A 22,092-nucleotide genomic window follows, 5' to 3' on the forward strand; every position below is an offset into this window, starting at 1 on the left:
GAAGTTATTTCCTGTTTATTGTTTTGGCGTTTGTTCCACACACGACGTGCTCAGTTCAAACAAACCCATTTTAGACTGGATTATTTTCAAATGTTGTAGGCTATTTTAACGTCGCTGCTGCGTCAGTTTGGCCTCATTACATAAAAGAATCGAGTCGCCAAATTATTTAATGTTATGTATTATATATTGTAATTATAAAGGTAATGTAACGTGTCGTGTGTAACACACGCACAATGCAAATTCGATGTTCCCTCGCGAGACTCGGGTCTGTGGGCGCGTAGCTAAATAACAGAATTGCCTCGCGCAGATGCTCCCCGTGACCATGAATCACGCCCCGAAACCCTCCACCGCAACTATATTCAGACCCCACGGACACGTTTTGTCACACGCTTGAAAGACGTTAAATTCAGCAGCAGCGTGGAAACATGACTCGCGTGATCAGATTAAAGCTACACTGTGGATGCTTCACGCGCGCCGTCATTTACATGGTGCGTAATTTAATTCATTTTTTAAATGTAGCCTATTTCTGTACATGACATGCTTTTAATGTAGCCTTATGTACAATTTACTTTCTTAAAGTGTTACTCATCGTATTTTTTTTCTAATGTTGCTTCTGAATTGCTGTTTGAAATAGTGTTAAAATTTAATGCAGTACATTGCATTTTCCATTAGGATATTGCTTTGTGTTTAATGATTTACTTCACATAACTAAAGTTTTTCATAATATTTGCGACGATTTCCTTTTACCTCAGTTTATTAAAAAATGACATGCCTTTAGATTATACATGGCTGTTGTTTTTCTTGTACTTTTAAGAGTGTGATGAATAAAATGTACTGAAAGAGAGGAGTACCCATGGCCACATGCATGTGTCTCTCCCTGACAAATGATTGATTCTCAACAGCAGTGGGGGCCCTTGCATAATTTTGCATGACATGGTAGTCCTGTCCTGATTCCTGACTGGGTGTGGAGTGTCACCGATGCTTTTCCTGGAGGAACAGACATTAACCGAGGGGTTTGTCCATGCAACAGGTGCTAGAACAGCAGTTGCGTGACAGCTGAAGCTCTTTCCCAGCCAATAAAAATACACTCTAAGAACGTTTAGCTAACATTCCCTTTAACCCTTTGGGAGTCTTCACGTGTCAGTCAAAAATGGCCTTTTTTATTATTTCAACAAAATTATTGTACTATATTTTAGTTTGATAATGTTTTTAATTTAATATTTAGCTTTTTTAGGGGATTTTATAGTTCTAAATGATATGTACAGAATGCAGTAGTTAATCTAGGCTATTTATTTACTTTTTTGAGCATGGACTTCCAACTCATAAATCTTGAATGCCACTTGGCGGATTATTGCTGAACTTGAAAAAAAAACAATTTTCAATTTTGCAAACATGTGTGACTTTTTTCCCCAGGATCATTTAACCATGTTCATGATTTTGTGAGTGTGCGTGACAGTGTGTTCACACAGCAAGTGCCAAAGACTTTGCCATGGACCATTCCGATGAATTCAGAAATACTAAATAAAAAAAAGAATGAAAAAAAGTTATGAACGTTTTTCAGTTATATTATAAACAATATTTCTGAATGTTTTTTAAACATCTAGTTTTTTAATTATCCAAGAACGTTTCTTCTTGATTAATCTATTATTTTGAAAATGTTATGAGAACATTCTCTTGTTAATTTTGAAGAACATCATTGAACATAGTTCTGGGCTATTTCTGAGAACATTCCCCATTGGCTAATGATTAAATTACTTTCTGAGAGTAATGGTCATAAATGTAATATACATTTTTCTTAGAACAAAATCCTACCTAAATCTGGAGAATATGCTTTTTAAAAACATTCATCAAAAACAAATATAATACAGAAATTCCATGAACAATTTTGTCACACTGTTTTCTGCCAACAATGCAGAAATATTCAGCAAATATTAATAACATAAAATGGAAGTCCGAAGAACATTCTAAGAAGGTTTTCTTCTCTACATCACCTGAACATATACAGTACAGACACTCACCTGAATGATTATTAGGAACACCATACTAATAATGTGTTTGACCCCCTTTCACCTTCAGAACTGCCTTAATTCTACATGGCATTGATCCAACAAGGTGCTGAAAGCATTCTTTAGAAATGTTGGCCCATATTGATAGGATAGTATCTTGCAGTTGATGGAGATTTGTGGGATGCACATCCAGGGCACGAAGCTCCCATTCCACCACATTTCAAAGATGCTCTATTGGGTTGAGATCTGGTGACCGTGGGGGGCATTTTAGTACAGTGAACTCATTGTCATGTTCAAGAAACCAATTTGAAATGATTCAAGCTTTGTGACATGGTGCATTATCCTGCTGGAAGTAGGATACCTGGAAGCCATCAGAGGATGGGGACATGGTGGTCATAAAGGGATGAAACAATGCTCAGGTAGGCCGCGGCATTTAAACAATGCCCAATTGGCTCTAAGGAGCCTAAAGTGTGCCAAGAAAACATCCCCAACACCATTACACCACCACCACCAGCCTGCACAGTGGTAACAAGGCATGATGGATTCATGTTCTCATTCTGTTTACGCCAAATTCTGACTCTACTATCTGAATGTCTCAACAGAAATCGAGACTCATCAGACCAGGCAACATTTTTCCAGTCTTTCCAATTTTGGTGAGCTCTTGCGAATGGTAGCCTCTTTTTCCTATTTGTAGTGGAGATGAGTGGTACCTGGTGGGGTCTTCTGCTGTTGTAGCCCATCCGCCTCAAGGTTGTGCGTGTTGTGGCTTCACAAATGCTTTGCTGCATACCTCGGTTGTAACGAGTGGTTATTTCAGTCAAAGTTGCTCTTCTATCAACTTGAATCAGTCGGCCCGTTCTCCTCTGACCTCTAGCATCAACAAGGCATTTTCGCCCACAGGACTGCTGCATGCTGGATGTTTTTCCCTTTTCACACCATTCTTTGTAAACCCTAGAAATGGTTGTGTGTGAAAATCCCAGTAACTAAGCAGATGCTCAAGCAGCAGCAGCACCAACACCCATACCACTCTCAAAATTGCTTAAATCCCCTTTCTTTTCCATTCTGACATTCAGTTTGGAGTTTAAGAGATTGTCTTGACCACACCCCTAAATGCATTAAAGCAACTGCCATGTGATTGGTTGATTAGATAATTATGAGAAATTGTACAGGTGTTCCCAATAATTCTTTAGGTGAGTGTATGAGAATGTTCCATATTATTTGAAGAATGTTATGCCCAAACATTTACACAACCTTCAAAAAACGTTAAAGAAAAGTTATGGGAAAGTTCCCTGTAAACTGGGATTAGAGCTGCACAATTAATCATTAAAAGATCGTGATCTCAATTCAAACACCCACATGATCTTATTCCTAAATGATCACGATTCGCTGTCTACTAAATGTCAAAATTCAGATCTTTGTTCGCTGATCCAGAAAGAGCAGTTACTGATAAAAGTTATACTTTGTATTAAACAATGTTGTCTCCAGAAGCGATCAAAATCACCGTTTGAGAGTACCTAACTTGATGCTTCAAATAACGATTGTATCGTTACATTGTAACACCAGTAGTTGGCGACAAGTGACTGTTCAAATATTTATTTAGCATTGAATTATTTATTCGAAAGATTTGTACAAAAACTCTGTCTGGATGGATAAGTCATTGAATCATTAATTGAATCATTTTTTTTATTTCGAATTCATTCAAATAAATGCATGCAACAATTTTAAATAGATTGCAGCAATTGCCGGTTATGTTGTGTAGTTGTCTGTTCAGAATGGTGAGAGAATCGTGATCTCTGTTTGAAACAAAAAAAATCATTTTTTGTCCAGAATTGTACTGCTTTAGCTGGAGTGTAGTGTCCAAGTAGGGGAATGAATGATTTATTTTACCTCTGTAATTTTACACCTTCCGACAAGAGCCATGAGCAGCTGGTGAAGATAAAGTCCATTTTAAGACTTTTAAGATAATAATGTCCTTTCTATATGTTCCTCTCCCTGACATTTGTGAAATGTGTTTAATATGGAGTTTTAATCAACATACTGTTGATGGCTGTTTGTAAATCACTCTTATCTGCTTCACCTTCTGTCCTTCAGGAAGTCCCTGAAAAGCAGCAAACAGGCTGAGAGGAGTTCAGAAACACACAGAAAAAGAGTGAGAGAGGGCTTGAGTGCATGGAGATGTGAAGAACATGAATGAAAGAGAGCAAGACAGTTTATTCCTGCAGTGCAGCTGACAGGTGATGGCAAGAAGAAATGACATCAGAGAAGGGGAAAGTGAGAGCGAAAGATCATTTTTAAAGAGAAAATTAGTGCCATAATGCTGTGTGTTGCTAAGTGGTTGCTAATGGTGTTTTTAGTGGTTGCTTACTGGAAAAAGTAAAAAAAAAAATCACGTCTTAGGCCTATACGCAGTCCGACTCATGAACAAATGACTCTCAAATTAATTGGTTCTTTTAAAAAACGTGGTGCTTCAAATAACGATTGTATCATCACATCATTACACCAGTAGGTGGCGACAAGTGGCTGTTAAAAAACATATTTGTTAACGAGATTCGTTCAAAAAGTCTGATTCATCATCCAGTATTGAAACAAATGAAGTATTTTACGTGCGAGTCATTGAATCATTCATTCAATCTGATTCTTTTAATAAATTCATCCAAATGTATTAAACATTTTAAATAGACTGCAGTAATTAACATTTTTGTCAGAACCTCTTGTAAATGACTTGTTATTTTGTTTAGATGTCTGTTCAGACTCGTGGGAGAATCGTGATCTCTGTTTAAATCTCTGTCGTGATTCTCAATTTATCCAGAATAATGCAGCTCTTCTGTAGTACAGTATTGTAAAATGATGAAAGATGAAATATAAATAAAACTTCATCCTAACATTATTTTAAGGCCACACGGAATTTGTGATTGTATGTTTGTGCAGTTTCAGTTATTTTCCGTAAATTCAGAAAAAAACGTAAACGTAAAAAAGTTCTTTACAACCAATTTCATGCACAGATGAGTGTGTATGAAGGTCCATGTCGTAAGTTACGAGATTCCAACTGGAAAAAAGCGCAATTACGACTTGTAAACTAGGAATTTTCTGAGAGCTCCTGCACAATATGACCGCTGTACCAGCTGACCACTGTAGATTCATTTAGACGTTGATAGTATTACCATAAAAACGCTTGATTCCCAATGTGAGGATGTGAACTGCTCAGAGTACAACATCACTTGTGTTGTCGTCTCGAAATGAGGGTGATTACAACATGGCGTGAAAGCATCATGACCCGATGTGTTCTTCTCTCCGCAGGTGTGTTTAAGGCGCTGGGGCGTGGCAGCATGCGATCTCCCCGAGCGTGATAGTTCCCCCTGGAGGTCACAGGATGCCGGTGCAGGCAGCTCAATGGACTGAGTTTCTATCCTGCCCCATCTGCTACAATGAGTTTGACGCCTGCAGCCACAAGCCCATCAGCCTGGGCTGCTCGCACACCGTCTGCAAGACCTGCCTGCACAAACTGCACCGCAAGGCCTGTCCTTTCGACCAGACAGCCATTAGCACTGACATTGATGCGCTGCCTGTCAACTGTGCCCTCCTGCAGCTGGTGGGGGCGCCGGTGAGTGAACCATGCTGGGAGATTGATAGGATTTCTGTTGAGTTTTTGTGTTAGATCAGATCAATCCAGTGTTGTTGCCTTTCAGGGCTGTGAAGCTTAAAATGACACTTTTTTTATCACTTTATTTTCAGTGTCTTTAATGGGCACGAAGTTTAAAATATATATATATAGACCATTTCACAAGATGTAAACAACACTGGTCCAGAAGCACTTCCTGTTTCAGTTTTTTTAACACTACATAAAAGCTGGGATAAAATACAACCAACAGAACATTTAAAACTGAATCAAAAAGTTAAACAAACATCTTTAAGATGTTTTCTTTACATGTGAAATAAAGAAAACAGTTACAAACTGAAACAGGAAGTGTTTCTGGACCAGTGTTGTTTACATCTTGTGAAATGGTCTATATATAGTTTTGGATCTGTAAGATTTTTTAGGTTTTTAAAAGAAGTCTCTTCTGCTCACCAAGGCTGCATTTGTTTAGTTAAAAATATAACAAAATACAGTAATATTTTTAATTTATATTTAATATAGTTTACAATATGATTAAAATAATTGTTTTCCATTTAAATATATTTTATACATTGGGATAATATATATATATATATATATATATATATATATATATATATATATATATCAAATCCCAATGAATTTCTTATGTTTTTATTTTTATTTTCATTGTTCCAATGCAATATTTTAATTTAGCTTCAGGTCATTTTCACCAGTGGTCAGAAAAATGATGCTTTTTACAGTGACGTCACGATGTACAGTAGACACGCAGTATAAGTCTGTTTTTATCCTCTGCAGGTTCCGGAGGGAGAGATCGTAAGTGTGGGCAGTGCTGAAGACACGAGGCATTATGAAGTGTGCAGGATGTGTGTGGAGGAGCTGGCTCTGTATCTCAAACCAATCAGCGGAGGAAAAGGTGAGAGTGCGAAGAGAATGACACAGGTACGATGTCAAGAACAACACCAGTGAGTGCTGCATTATTGTTTAGGTTTGCGGCTGAATGAGCTCAGATTAGAATAGTGCAACATTTCCTGTTGTTCAGCGCTTTATCTTATGTGGTTGGAGATATTTGCGTCAGTGGGAAAAAACAAAAAAAGTGTGAAACCGAAAAGGCCACTTCACTTTTATTTGTTTACAGTATGTATACAGATATGTTTAGCAATTCTTAATAAACAGTAAAAACACACCCAGAGCGTTTTTACATACATCACTTATTTCTTACTGATTAATTGTACGCTGTGTTGACTATATTGAACACTAGAAAGACTCTTTGTAGGCTAATAAAACACTTGTCTCTGTGACTTGTCTCGGAAACTGGCGGAAAAGTCTGTTTAAGGACTCAATTGACTGTTTTATTTGAGTGACAATAAAAGTAGTGGGGCACCAAAGGCTAAAGCTGTTAAACTCCTCATTGACAAGCTTTGTGCTCATATCAGAGCTCCTCTGTCAAGCCTCCACTGTATTACTGTGTGCTGTAGTCATAAGACTCGCGGGACTTTCACCCTCGGGATGTTTATCAGCTCCTGGAAGTAAGAATAGTAGTAGATATTGTTGTATATAGTGCATTAGTTGTAGATTAACTCAAAAACTATAAACTGGAAGGCGGTGCTGAGAAACTGATTGCATGTAAACTGGATTACATAATCTGATTAAAAAAATGAATTACTTGTAGTGTAGGGAATTAGAAAACAGTTACTTTTCTATTGATTACATGTTATTCTTACAATGAGTCAATTATTCATAATTCATTGCTTCTACTTCTTTGCTATATTCAAAGTGTTAATTCCTTTAAGTCTACTGGTTATATATGCTCAGAAGGTCTTCCAGTTTTGTGAGAATAATTGCATACATATTTTGTCTTTCTTTTGTCAGCTGAACCTCTTTTCCTTGATAGGTATTTACTTGAAGCCCTTAGATTAAGTTAATAAATTACAAAACAATTTTTTTGTAAATAATTTATTTTGATTGTTTTTATTTTAAAATTATTTATTTAAATTTGACATTTTTATGATTTAATTACTTAATAGCTTTTCATTAAACTCACAAACCCCAGTCTGGGAGACCCGGACCTAATGTAATATTTAATGCACTTCATGTTGTTGATAACAAATAATTTTTTTTTATATCAATGTGGTACCAGATTACCCTATTCAAAGCAATGTGACAATAAATGAGTTACGTCAAAAGTAATCTAAAAAGTAATCAAAACGTAATCAGAATACATTACCTAAAATAATTGATCTGATTACTTTTGTCATGTAATTTGGAATCATTAACTGACTACATTAAGTAATCTACCCGTTTAATTGCCATTTAATTGCATCAAGGATATTTTGACTTCAGTCTGACATGTGTTTGTTCAGATGTATATTTATATGTATATGATTATGTATACAAAAAAAAAGCATGCAGGTATTTTAAATGCAATAAATGCAATGAAATTCACTGAATGTTTAAAATATACACAAATGGTTATAAAATGATTTCAAACAAAAGAAATAGAGCTAAGAGCACATTAAAATATTCCCTGTGCAGTGTAGTATAGTATTGTACACATTTTTTTCATACAAATACATATTTAAAATAGTTGAAATAAGTCATTTTTTAAGTTTAATGTAACTTATTTGAAGTTAAATATGCATGTTACAGCCGCACAGAGATATTTATGGACTGTGGATTAACTTCTTGATAAGATCATTAATTTATAGCTTTGAATCATGCATATAAATGTTACTGTATTCTGCTCTCCCACACAGGTGTAGTGACCCTCAGTCAGAGCGCGCTCAGTAGACCCATGCAGAGGAAGCTGGTGACCCTGGTGAACTGTCAGCTAGTTGAGGAGGAGGGGCGTATGCGTGCGGTCCGGGCGTGCAGGTCTCTGGGAGAGCGCACCGTCACTGAACTGATCCTGCAGCACCAGAACCCACAGCAGCTCTCCGCCAACCTATGGGCCGCCGTGCGGGCACGCGGTTGCCAGTTCCTTGGACCGGGTGAGTTCTGTGTGACCATTCTAGCACTGTTTCATTTTATTACTCCTCATTAAAGGGGTCATGACATGAGAAATAAAATTTAGAGGTCTTGTACCATTAAACATCCTGCAAGTTTTGTAGCTTACAACATCCTTATTTGTCTCATTAACAATACATATATGGATATTTGTCTCATCCATGTTTTATTAACAAACTTTGAGAGGATCATGTTCAGATAATCTACGCAATGAGGTCTATATGTAAAACGCTGACTCGCCTCTGTCCCACAACAGTTGCGTCAAAAGCAAATAGAGTCATTATATTAACTGACGCTGTCTACACTGGATACAGTACACAGATGCGTGTTCAGTTTCTGATGGACTTCACGTGGAAGAGTGAAAGAACAAGTGTGTAGAAGTGTGTGTTGGTTATTTTGAGGGCGTCCCGGATCGTGTCGAAGGATTATATGTTTGTTCAGAGCATTTTCTTTTCTAAACGAAGGACAATGTAATGGAGAGTTCGCAAAGAAGCTTTAGTTGAATCTGACAGCAGCTGCATCACAAACCATTAGCAGATGATTTCATAATGCTTTGTCTGGAAATGATGGTTTTATATGGATAATGTTTTAAAAACACTTGCTCGCGTTCGATAGCGAGTCTGCAGTGATACTGTTTTCTATGCAATGACGTTAGCCAATCAAAACAGTTGCCGTTTACTGACAAGCCTTAAAGAAGCTGTCCCTTAAAAACAGATCATTTCAGACAAATGGGTTGAAAATAATCATTTCCCACATATCATTTAACATATCACGTAAGTGAAGTGAACAGATTTAAAAAAAATCTAAGTCATGACCCCTTTAAATATGTATCGTTGAAGATACAGACCTGGTTATTTTTTGCATATTTCGGGTTATCTACAACTTAGTGCAAATTTATATCCAATATTTCAATTTATGTAAATCTGATTCATTTGATTCAATAATCTGCAAGAGGATACAGTGAAGGAATCGGAAGGGATGTGACAACTGTCCATAAAGGACTCTTCTGTGTTCTGAATAATATGACCAGATGCTTCAAACTTTTTTCCAAAAGGACAATTAGACAACTTCACATTATCTATGGTTGTTGCTGTCTGTGTCGACTTGACAAGGCCAATGCTGATAGTTATGTCTAGAGAGTAAAGTATAATGCAGATAATGCATAAATCTAATGACAGTGAAAAAGATTTACACATCTCAGAAAAACTGATATGGATTATTATTCATTTACAAGTCTGTCGCTAGGTTAGTAAGTTAAGGGTAAAATGTCTGTTTGTCCTATTTTCCTTAGTTTGTCCTATTTTTACTTAGTTCCTAAGTTGTTATGGTGTATTAATAGTTCATATGTAGTTTTAAATAATGTAATAGATACACTACCAATGAGAAGTTTGGTCAGAATTTTTTTTTTTTTTAAGAAATGAATAATTTTGTTCAATAAGAATGCATTAAATTGATCAAAAGTGACAGCAAAGACATCTATAATGTTACGAAAGATTTATATATCAGATGAATGCTTTTGAACTTTCTATCATCAGAAGAATCAAAGAATCTTCATGGTTTCCAAAAAAAATATTAAGCAGCACAACTGTTTCCAACATTAATATTAATAACTAACAATAATTGTAAATGTTTCTTGATTATCAGATCAGCATATTAGAATGATTTCTGTAGGATCATGTGACTGAAGATTAGAGTAATGATGCAGAAAATTCAGCTTTGATCACAGGAATAAATACATTACATATTTAAAAAATACATGTGATCATATTTATTTATTTATTTGTTTTTATTTATTTTATTTTATTTATTTGTTTTTAATTTTTTTAATGTGATTCTAATAATCTTAAAATGCCCATATATGGTTTGATTAATCAGCCTGCTGAGATTATAGTCTGTCACTAGATGCAAAAAAAGTTGTAAATAACCCAAAATTTTCCTTTAAAATGTGAAGGGAATGTTCAAATATGCCTTTGTGCTTGGCTGTCAATGATGATTACTCATAGGGCAGATTCTGATTGTGAAAACATGTGATCTCCATTTGAGTTTTCTAGTCTGAGAACATCCAAAGCATAAATCCATTCCTTCAACATGACCGAGCACACACTGATCACAGCACTAACTGTGTGTATTTGTCCATATATGTATATATATATTGCAGCCATGCAGGAGGATGCTTTGAAGCTGGTGCTGCTGGCTCTGGAGGACGGCTCGGCTCTCTCGCGGAAGGTTCTGGTGCTGTTCGTGGTGCAGAAACTGGAAGCGCGGTTCCCCCAGGCGTCTAAGACCAGCATTGGTCACGTGGTTCAGCTGCTGTACCGTGCCTCCTGCTTTAAGGTCAGAGCTAAAATCAGCTTCACGCAGTGATTGCGCTAAAACCGCTGATCACTTAACAGCCATTACTCTCAGTATGAAGCCCCTGACGGCTTGAATAGACAGGAAAAGAGTTATCTAATGTGTTAAGCCTGACGTAACTTGATATTATGTGGATATAAAGTGCTCGTCAATGGGAGTATCTAATGCAGTCTTGATATGCATCTAAACAGCTTGATGTTTGTAAATGAGCTGGAATATTTCACTGGGGCTTGATTTACTGTTGCAGCTTATGAAATAAATCATCTTAATGAGATCATTAACATCGAACATTAATCAGTGTTGCTTATTTGGAGAATTCGAGTGTGTTGTACACAGACATGCCATTCCTCTTTATGTTGTCTTTCAGGTGACCAAACGTGATGAAGACTCCTCACTCATGCAGCTCAAAGAGGAGTTTCGCACTTACGAAGCCCTGCGCCGCGAACACGACGCTCAGATCGTTCACATCGCCATGGAAGCGGGACTGCGGATCTCACCCGAGCAGTGGTCGTCTCTGCTGTACGGGGATCTCATGCACAAATCTCACATGCAGTCCATCATAGACAAGGTACTGTGTGTATAGAGTGTGTGGAGTAATAGCCATTATTATAATCTTCAGTGTCACATGATCCTTGAGAAATTATTCTAATATGATGATTTGATTGTCAAGAAACATTTATTATTATTATCAATGTTGAAAACAGTTGTGCTGCTTCAGATTTTTAAGTCACAATAAAAGTTTTTTTTTTCAGGATTCTTTGATGAATAGAAAAATCAATGAACTGTATTTAATATATATATATATATATATATATCTTTTGTAACAATATAAATTACGTTACTGTCACTTTTGATCAATTTAACGTTTGCTTGCTGCTTTTATAAAACGGTTACCACACAATAAAAATATTATAATATATCAGAATCAAGAATTGGAACTAGCCATTTTATAATTACATATAATATAGGTTAGCTTACTAGAATTAATAGAATATATATTTATAGGTGTAGGTATATATATATATGATATAAGTGTTAATAAATAGTTATCTTTTTGGTATTTCTTTTAATATATGATTAAATAATAATTCAATAATTAAAATGTAATGAAGCATTAAAATGTAATGTTTTAGTTGAATATGTTTGGCACATTTTCTCTTTGGTGGAGATCTGAATGCATTTGTCCTTTTCCACCCCAACCCCATAGCTTCAATCCCCAGAATCCTTTGCAAAGAGCGTCCAAGAGCTCACCATAATCCTGCAGAGAACAGGAGACCCAGCCAACCTCAACAGCCTCAGAGCTCCTCTCGAGCGGCTGGCCGGCATCGACCACAACCCTGGTGAGGATGCGTACTCGCACTTCCATAGGGGTGCAAACACAATCAGATTACAGAGCAATAACCTGTGCAATAACATGTGTGTTTGTGTAGATGCGGCCGCCCCATCCTGGGCAGAGCTGGAGAGCGTGTTATTGGCCGTGAAGGTTGTTGTTCACGGGCTGGTGGAATTCATCCAAAACTTCAGCAAGAAGAGCAATGAAAGCCCTCAGGTATGGCCTGATCTCTCATCACACTGATTCAGGATGAATTCTGCTCAATACATTCACTTTAAAGGCACAGTATGCAAGTTTTACCGCTAGAGGTCACTTATTCAAAACCATAAGAAAAGGTTGATGATGCCGTGAATGAGCATGAAATCATGGGAGCTGTCGTCTTCACCGCCACTGCCTATGGAAATAAATCCGATGGGACTCAGGCAGAAATAATGTACATGAATGAGCTAATTTATTAAAGTTTTATTAACGTTACTGTCGTATGAAGCAGGGCGGGGCCGAGAGCCGTGGGAGCAGAACAATACCGGTGCTAATGAGAAACAGAGACCTGTGCGACACACCAGTCTCGAGTCACACGGGCTCTGGAGGTTTTTTATGCTTATATGCCGCGGTCGCCCGCTGCCGCTCCTTTCGTTTTGTTGTTTATGTTTATTTTACGATTACAGTTGAACTTTTGCCGGTTCCCGCCTCACTCTTCCCTGAACTTGAACTTTATTACATTTGAGTTTGATCACTTACAATCACATTATTTTATTTCATTTTAATGAAATAGCCTACGGATGTAAAACTGTAAATCAAGGGTACTGTGATGCATTGACAGGTGACGCAATGATACGAGCCGTTAAACTGGTTAAAATTGAGGATTTCTCTGAATTTAAACATTGCTGGAAACATTTGGGGAAATAGTATACAAGTCAACAAATCATATAACATTTAAAAAAATATTGTTGGTTTAACTTAAAAAAATATAAGTAACCTGGTTGCCTTAAAAAATTTGAGTTAATACAATTTAGAGATTAGTTTCACCAGAGAGATCAGAGATTAATATCATCAGAAACTCAAAATATTATGTATAAAATATTAAATATGATCTGAACTTCATAAATTATCTAAGTTGATTTGACAAAAGAAAAAATTGTTGTGATTACAAATCATGAAAATATTTTTTAACAGTGTATTGGTTTTGGGATATTTCAATCCCAAAAAATTCGTACAGTGTATTTAGGTACAGCTTCCCGAAATGCAAAAAGCTTTGAAATTATGTCAATTTAATCAGGAAATTCAAACATTAAAAATGGTTACAATAATGTTTAATGTAGTGGCTGATAAATATACCTGTCGTACCTCTAAAGAGGTTTAGTTAAAAGATAACGCAAAGCTTACCAAAATGTAAACATTTAGGTCTGTCAAAAATAATGTGTTAATTTCTGCAATTCATATTTTCTGTTTAATGCGGTAAAATTTTAATTCATTAACACAGCATCCGTTTTTCCCTTCCTTACATCCCTTTGACAAGGTAGACAGTAACAAGCGATTTCATGAATTCAATGAATATTCGTGTATAAATGTATTTCTGGGTCTCCAAATGATGGAGCAGGTCACAAATTATCGCAGCCATAATTTAATATCTCTATACTCAATACTTATACAGTACGTCAACTATTGACCCATTTGTATCTGTTATTATTTCACCAAAGGCATTTTGAAAGAAGCTTCTGACACAATTTTGATACTTGAATAAATAATATCCATTAAGTCTCCTGGGCTATGAAAGACCAATCTTTTTTTTTTTTTTTTTTTTTTTTTGGCTGATCGTTAAAGTTTTCTGACACAGTATGCTGTTCTCTTTGTTCAGGCTCAACCCAACAGCAAGTACAAGACGAGTATGTGCAGGGACTTACGGCAGCAGGGCGGCTGTCCGAGAGGGGCCAGTTGCACTTTTGCCCACACGCAGGAAGAGCTTGAGAAGTGAGAACACACAGACACACACACACACACACACACTCACACCTTCCCTTCCTCACATTTTCTCTACATCTTTCTTTTAGGCACAGAATGAGGAATAGGAAAGCAAGTGGGGTGGTGAGGCCTTTTCTGTCAGTTCCAGCAGTTATGCCAAAAGCCAACACCAAAGGAGTAGTCCCAGGGTCAGAGGTGAAGAGCCACGAGAAAGAGGACACGTCTCCCACTCAGCTCATCCCAAGAGGAGGAGACCACCAGGAGGACAAAACACTCCTCAATGGTGCTAACGGACTGCCTGCTATCAGCCTAGAACAGTAAGTTCTGTGTGCCAAGGCAAGCATCACTGTTACTAAAGCTCATACTTACCGCAATTGATTTGAACGAACTTTAGTGCTTAACCCCGGCTGCATTTGTGCTACAGCCTTGAGTGATGCAGAGGTGTACTGTTACTTTTCAATGCGGTTGAACTTGGAGTTGTCAGTGATGCAAAGTTTTTAATCAAAATCACACTTTTGATGCCAAAATCATTTGTGTAGATCACTTGTAATCTGCAATTGTGTTTATAAATCTGTCAACAAAACAGAAGTTTTGAGGTCTTCCTGGAGTTTTGCGCCAAAATAAGAAGCGCCATGGTTTAACGTTTGAAAGCATTTAAGACATAAGTCATAAATGTTAGTATTGTTGTAATTTTACTTTAAAAATTGTCTGTAAAATGATTATTATTATAAATACTTATTTTTTTTATTTCACAGTACTATAATATTATAAATCTAGTAATATACAGTAGTCAACATTTGAAGTGGATCAAAAAAGTTCAAAAAAAGAACGGGCATTGTTCAAAATTTATGTTTAACTTTGATGAAAGGTTTTGATCCACTTAAAATGTTGACCACTTAAAAAATTGCTTGTTTAAATGTATAATTGAATATAATAATAATGATATTATGTTATGTTATTTAGTTTCGTTTTTTAAAAAAAAGGAACTGAATGTGTTACCATGCTAATGGTGAAAAACATTTAAAAAAAAATTAATGAAAAAAAAGTAACGAATTGAGAGCCAAACATGAATGTGACATTTCTCTCTAAATTCTCTAAGGTGTATTTCTTTGTCCATCTTTGATTCTTATGGAAGCTGTTTCTTTTCCAGAAATCCCATCAATCACAGTCAGTCTTCTGCGATAGCCTTGGTAAGAGAGGTAGAGGAAGGGCTCCTTAAACACGGTCCTGTCCTTACGAGAGCTCACCCTGAGATTTACCACTCTCAGGACCAGAGAACATATGACCTGTCACCCTACCACCAGCCTGCCAGTAAGCGACAATCTTACTTGTGGCATAATATGCTCCATTACACTCACTGACTTCTGTTTTTCCTCCACAGTTCCTCCTCACAGGTCATGCAGTGCTCGCTTCCATCGTTCCAGCAACGTGCCGGAGTCTATGTTACCCCCTTCAATGGGCCCTCTGTACTCAGATCAGCACCCCTCTATTCCTCCTCCGGACAGATTAGGCCCTGGCTCTTATGGGCCCCCCTCCACCTATACCTCTATGTCCCCTGCTCAGGCGCACGGCATGTACACACCCGTCTACGACAGCAGGCGCGCGTGGAGGCCGGCGCTGTATCCCAGGGAGGGGGGAGAAGTAACTCTCTCCCTCCTGAGGTTTTCCATTCCGCCGTCTACCAGCCCCCGCTCCGGGAGCGCTACAACTCGCTGGACAGCCCCTGCAGCACAGCGGAGCAGAGAGCGGCAATGCACAGGGCACGTTTCATTATGTCACATCTTATTGTATAGGCAGTGTTGGGGGTAACGCAAGTTACATAATCAGATTACTTTTTTTACATAATCTGATTACAAGTTACTTTGTGTTCTCATTTATTGACTGGCACCTCTCCTGTCCCCATATTGAGAGAAATTGTAGAGTAAGGCTATGTTTACACGGAAACGATTCTGAAGAGAAAACGCAAAAGTGGCGTTTCGTTATCACTTTTTATTCTGCGTTTAGACGATCGTTTTGGGTGTGAAATTCGCGTGCAGATGGTGATGGAAAAGTTTGTGAAATTCACTGTAGTATGCATTCCAGGCGCATAAGAGTGCATACTACAGCAACACCAAGCCCGCGCGCCGGCATACAACCTTCACTGTCAAGCAGAGCTTTGCGTTTTTACCGTTTACACGGGAATGCGGCGGTGGAGCGTTTTAAAGATTTCCACTCTGGAGGGTGGTTTCACTTTTTTGCATTTTTAAGCCCCAAAAACACCGTCGCCGTGTAAACGAAAGGCACATCCGATAAAATATTTTTACGTTTTCACCCGCGAGCGTTCTCGTGTAAACTCTAGATGGCGCAGGCTGACTGTTAACTCAATCTTCCTGCAATCACATCATTCTCTACAAGGCACAGCTGGTTGGTTCCTGCTGTATCAGTAGCCAATCACCTGTTTAAGTATTTGGTCAGCATTTACTGTAGCAGTTTGCAGTGTGCTTTCAGAAACCCTCCACCTTCCCCAGTTCCACCTGTATAGATCTGCCATGGATAATTCATGTACACTATTGTACAGCAGCAGCATGTCTAACTTGTAAACCTACGTCACTGGTTGTGACATTTTACTTTTGGTGTGAAAGGGCCGTTACATTTGGATTTTGCTCTTTTTAAGCTCAGTAAAAAGAAAGAGTAACGCAAAAATGATGTAAAAGTAAGTAATGCAATTAGTAAGTTCTATAGGGAGTAACTTAATATTGTATTGGATTACTTTTAAAAGTAACTTTCCCCAACACTGTTTATTGGCTCTTTTATATAAAAAGAGTGTCAGGTGGAATTTTTCTTCCATGTTAATTTGAGTTGTAACCAATGGCAACTGTCAGCAGCTGAGTGTGACAAGACATTTTGTCGGTCACTCGGTTTTTGTTGTGATAGGTTTAAAAACAAAAACAAAACATTATTTGTATAACGCTGGTTGCTGAAAAATTACACCCTTCACTCTTAAATGTGAAATAGGTGATTATGCTGTTTCATCATGAGAATAGAGAAGTTTAAAACTTCTTTTCTGTCTTTTGTAGGACGCATATGCCCGTGTTCCTCTTGGCTATGAGGAACTCTATCGCCAGAAACAGGAACAGTGGGTACATCACCACGGCAACATGAACAGGCCCTCCCAGTCCTCTCCAGTCTTCACTGTGGATGTGTGTCCAGAGGTACGGCTCTGTGATATGGTGTTTTTAGAGGTGTGTATCCTGGGAAAACTACAACACATGTCTGCATCGTGCTAAAATCAGATTAGTCTTCGAATAATAACTTTGGCAATAAAGCTGCAGTCGCCCTTATGAGGTGTGTTAAGCTATTTTAAGTGGATCTGTTGCTCAGCAACTGATATATCCAAAGCAAGTAGCAGTTCTGTCCTGAAAATTGTGTGTGCGCACAAGCGCTTTGAAACGCATGAACTCTCAGAGAAAGATTTGGCACCACGGAGGCTGAGTCACTTTGCATTGTTTCTTTCCACCCCCATTTTTTAATTCTGGCAGCCTGTTGCACACGAGTGGGTGTGAGAGAGAATGTTGTCATCTCTCTCTTTCTCCTCCTTTAGCATCCTGAGGGTGTAGGTGGTGGGCGTATGACTTGTAAGTGTCATGGTGGAGAAGAGAGTCTTGCCCACTATTCGCCCTGGTCGTGCAGCACCATCAGCCCGTTTGAGTCAGTGCCCCACCATTTGTCAACCCACTCCTCTTCCAAACTGCTAGTAAGTGGTCGCTTTAGAGCACATTTACTTTTACATTTGCTTACTCAATATCACATTTCTGTCATTTCCTTTAAAGTGCATAAAACTGAATATAAAACAGGTACGAGAGGAGTCATTTCAGATCACATTTACAAATATAGCATTACAGTATAATTATTACAGTACAGTATTATGATTGTTTATGTATGTATATGATATACATACAGTATATGATATTACAGTATAATTACATACTTATAAATTAGCTTATTCTTTAACAAATCCCTTTTGATTCCCTCAAACTGAATTAAAAAAGTATGTGAAGAGAGCTCACTTCTGAACTGGAGTCACTTCAGATCGCATTCACACTGATTCATTCTTAAATTAGATTACTCAGTAACACTTTTCTATTGTTTCCATCAAACTGTATCAATATAAATGTGTTATATAAGTGGAGTCACTTTAGATTCACACTGATTTACTGATTTAATTTGCTTTCCAAATACATTACTATTAATTCTCTAAAACTAAATTAAAAATGAACATGTATTGTAGCAGGTACAGGAGGGGTCACTTTAGATAATATTCACATTGCTTTATTTCTAATTTATTGTACATGCTCTACAACACCAAACTAATGTTTAGCAGATACAAATGGAGTCACTTCAAATAACATTCACACTGATTTATATTTTCTTACCCAGTTACACATTCCTGTTAATTCCTTTAAGCTGAATCAATATTCCTTCAAAAATACTATGAATGTGTAGTGTAACAGGTGTAAGTGGAGTCACTTCAGATCACATTTGCACTGATTTACACTTAAATATGCTTAGCATATAACACATTTACGTTTTCTCAAACTGAATTAAAAATTAATATGAAACAAGCACAAGTGGAGTCACTGCACATCACACTGAATCACTCTTTGATTAACAACACATTTCTGTTGATTCACTGTTGATATGGCTCCTAATGGATATCTAATTATCTGTCCTCAGGACGAGGAGAGTGGTGGCAAGCGGTGGCTGCACATGTTCGAACCCTACAGGCGACTGAAAGAAGAAGATCCCATCATTCCTTTTGGAGAGGGGCCCATTATCTCTAAATGGGGAGCTATCTCCCGAGCTTCCCGCACTGGCTTTCACACCACTGACCCGGTCCAGGCCACTGCATCGCAGGGGTGCGCCAGCACCACATCAATCAACTTCAGAGGTTAGACATTATTTGGTTTGCTATGCTTTTGACTCTGAATTTCTTTGTCTCTTTGAGAGTGATTTGTGTTTTCTTTTCTTTACAGACTATGGCTGCCATATTGGTCACAACGACCTCAGATGGGGTCCTCGTGGTTCTGATTCCTCTAGTCACTCCAGCTTTCTAGAGAGGTACCAAACTAAAAAGCTCATAGATTTGCATTGAAGGAGGCACCTGAGCCATATTTAGAGTGGGAGTGGATTCTTTTGACTTGCTCCAGTGAACAATCATAGCAATGTCATGCATGAATAAATCATTATTAGAGTCATTTGTACATTAATTTTACTGTATTGTCGGGAACATTGTACAAGTAGTCTGAAAAGTGTTTCCCAGTCTTCATCCCCATCCCACCGCGCCATAGTCGTCTCGCTGTACCATTCTAAAAATAGAGCAGCAGCCGGAACACAGCTCCACTCGTTTGTGTTAGCAAAGCCCTCACACACAGCATTGAAGACTTACATTTAATAGTGTCTCCTTAACACACACAAGTCATATCCAGGGCCTTATTGTAGCATTTCATGTTTTACCATGAAATCAACTTTGTCGATGTCTTTTGCACCACTGATAATGTGTAAAAAATATGGTAACCCATACTCGGAATTTGTACTCTGGATTTAATCCATCCACACATTAGGAGTAGTGAGTAGTGAACACAAACACTTTGCAAACTGAATTTACTTTTGAAAAAAGCATGTCCTACTTTTCTTTTTGGTGTCAATGATGATTACTCATAGGGCAGATTCTGAGTGGGAGTACACCTCTCACCTGATCTCAAAATTGAGTTTCTAGTCTGAGAACACCAAACAACAGAGCCGACTGATTTGTGTACTGAAGTGTCGGTATGTTTCAGAGCTCAGTGTGTGTGTGTCTGTGTTTCTCAGCGATCAGCTGGCCGTGCCCGGGCTGCATGTAAGGCGTAGTTCCTTCAGCAGCGGGTCAAAGCAGGGCATAGATCTGCTGGAGAAGGATGGGACGGAGAGTGAGCCTGACAGAGACATCGAGCTGGAGCTTTCCGCGCTGGACATGGAGGACACTGAGACACAGGACTGCAACTCTGAGGTAACATTTAGACTCATACATGCATACATGGCGTTTGTCGGTTTTTGTGTTGTTTATTGTTTAACTGCTTGTATAATCTAAAGGACTCAATTGAAACGCAAAGCCGCTCCCAGAACATCCACCTCTCTGCAGTCTTCGGTGATCCAGCATCCAGGTCTCAGTTGGAAAACAACTTGCCTGAGAGAATGAACAACCACCTTATGAAGAAGATGGCATTCAGGTAAGCAGAGCTTTGTTGACACTGCACACAAACCTGATTCTGTTTTCAAATCCATATTTTTAAGACTGTTTGCTTGTCATTTCGCACGTAATGAAATCGGATCAGTTTGATTGTAGTCAATATCAGGTGCATCTATATTGGTTGCTTTTTTGATGTCAGGATTCTTTCACATTTCTTTCTTTTTTATCAACACCCTTAAAGGATTAGTTCACTTTTGAAAAAACTTTTGCTGATAATTTACTCACCCCCATGTCATCCAAGATGTCCATGTCTTTCTTTCCTCAGTCGAAAAGAAATTAAGGTTTTTGATGAAAACATTCCAGGATTTTTCTCCTTATAATGGACTTCCATGGGAACCAGGTCCAACCGAGGTCCAAACGACAGTTATAACAGTTACAGATGCAGCTTCAAATGTCTTTAAACGACACCAGACGATGAATAAGGGTCTTATCATGCGAAACGATCGGTTATTTCAAAGCTTATTCCAAAAATGTAACTTTTCTAAGGACAAATGCTAGCCTTTCTCCATTCTGTGAGGCGCGTTTGCAACGTCACGTAATACGTAATTACGTTCAAAAGGTCACGGGCGACGTAGCCAGAAGTACAGAGTCAGAGTGTTTACAAGTTGAACGCATAGGTTGAACGTGAAAACTAACTCAAACGGCGTTTACAAAAAAGGAATTAAAAGGTAAAACAACGATGTCGGACGATTTTGATTCTGTACTTCCGGCTACGTCGCCCGTGACCTTTTGAACGTAATTACGTATTACGTGACATTGCAAACGCGCCTCACAATATATTACAAGGCTAGCATTTGTCCTTAGAAAAGTTACATTTTTGGAATAAGCTTTGAAATAACCGATCGTTTCACATGATAAGACCCTTATTCATCGTTTGGTGTCGTTTAAAGACATTTGAAGCTGCATCTGTAACTGTTATAACTGTCGTTTGGACCTCAGTTGGACCTGGTTCCCATTGAAGTCCATTATAAGGAGAAAAATCCTGGAATGTTTTCATCAAAAACCTTAATTTCTTTTCGACTGAGGAAAGAAAGACATGGACATCTTGGATGACATGGGGGTGAGTAAATTATCAGCAAAAGTTTTTTCAAAAGTGAACTAATCCTTTAATGCTTGCACAGTCCCATAGCTTGTTCTGGGTCGACATTTAATTCGGGAGCAATAGGCAGTTTTGATTTATATGCTGTTGAATGTTGATGATCCGTTATTTTACATATGCATATGATTACATGTTTATGCTTCTTCAGCTGTTTTTTGATCAGGAGATTCTGTTCTCTCTCAGAAGATGTCTAATAGCGCCCCCTGTCGCATAACAGTGAAAACATAGAAACCCGCAAAATTCCGTCAATGGTGGGGAAATGTTGTTTAATTAATGACAGAAAATTGCGTCATTGGCAGGAAAAGAGTTAATATGACTGAGGCTAAAAAGGAAAATGTATAATTGTGTGAATGCAAAAATCTTTGAGATCAACAACAAATTATTGTGGGAAGCATTTTCTCTTCCCTTTTAATAGTTGATCATTTATTTATATTAATAAGAGCTATAATTTTATTATTT

The 22,092-nt window shown here is 37.9% G+C and overlaps 1 protein-coding gene across 1 annotated transcript in view; it reads left to right on the forward strand.

The window, feature by feature from the left end:
• Positions 1-263: 263 nt before the first annotated feature.
• The window catches only part of rc3h2 (ring finger and CCCH-type domains 2), a 28,661-nt gene continuing 6,832 nt past the window's right edge, over positions 264-22,092 (forward strand). Inside the window, 21 exon segments of the mRNA XM_089126589.1 lie at positions 264-488; positions 903-1,030; positions 4,098-4,240; positions 5,304-5,607; positions 6,418-6,535; positions 8,376-8,609; positions 10,784-10,959; positions 11,345-11,545; positions 12,185-12,317; positions 12,408-12,526; positions 14,166-14,278; positions 14,359-14,586; positions 15,420-15,580; positions 15,651-15,896; positions 15,899-16,029; positions 17,326-17,460; positions 17,850-18,002; positions 18,983-19,196; positions 19,282-19,366; positions 20,117-20,294; positions 20,378-20,514. Coding sequence (XP_088982715.1) covers positions 5,377-5,607; positions 6,418-6,535; positions 8,376-8,609; positions 10,784-10,959; positions 11,345-11,545; positions 12,185-12,317; positions 12,408-12,526; positions 14,166-14,278; positions 14,359-14,586; positions 15,420-15,580; positions 15,651-15,896; positions 15,899-16,029; positions 17,326-17,460; positions 17,850-18,002; positions 18,983-19,196; positions 19,282-19,366; positions 20,117-20,294; positions 20,378-20,514 — 2,993 coding nt within the window. The 5' untranslated portion in view covers positions 264-488; positions 903-1,030; positions 4,098-4,240; positions 5,304-5,376.

Source organism: Pimephales promelas, chromosome 23, assembly GCF_988280905.1.
Source record: "Pimephales promelas chromosome 23, fPimPro1.hap1.1, whole genome shotgun sequence".
Lineage (NCBI taxonomy): Eukaryota > Metazoa > Chordata > Actinopteri > Cypriniformes > Leuciscidae > Pimephales > Pimephales promelas.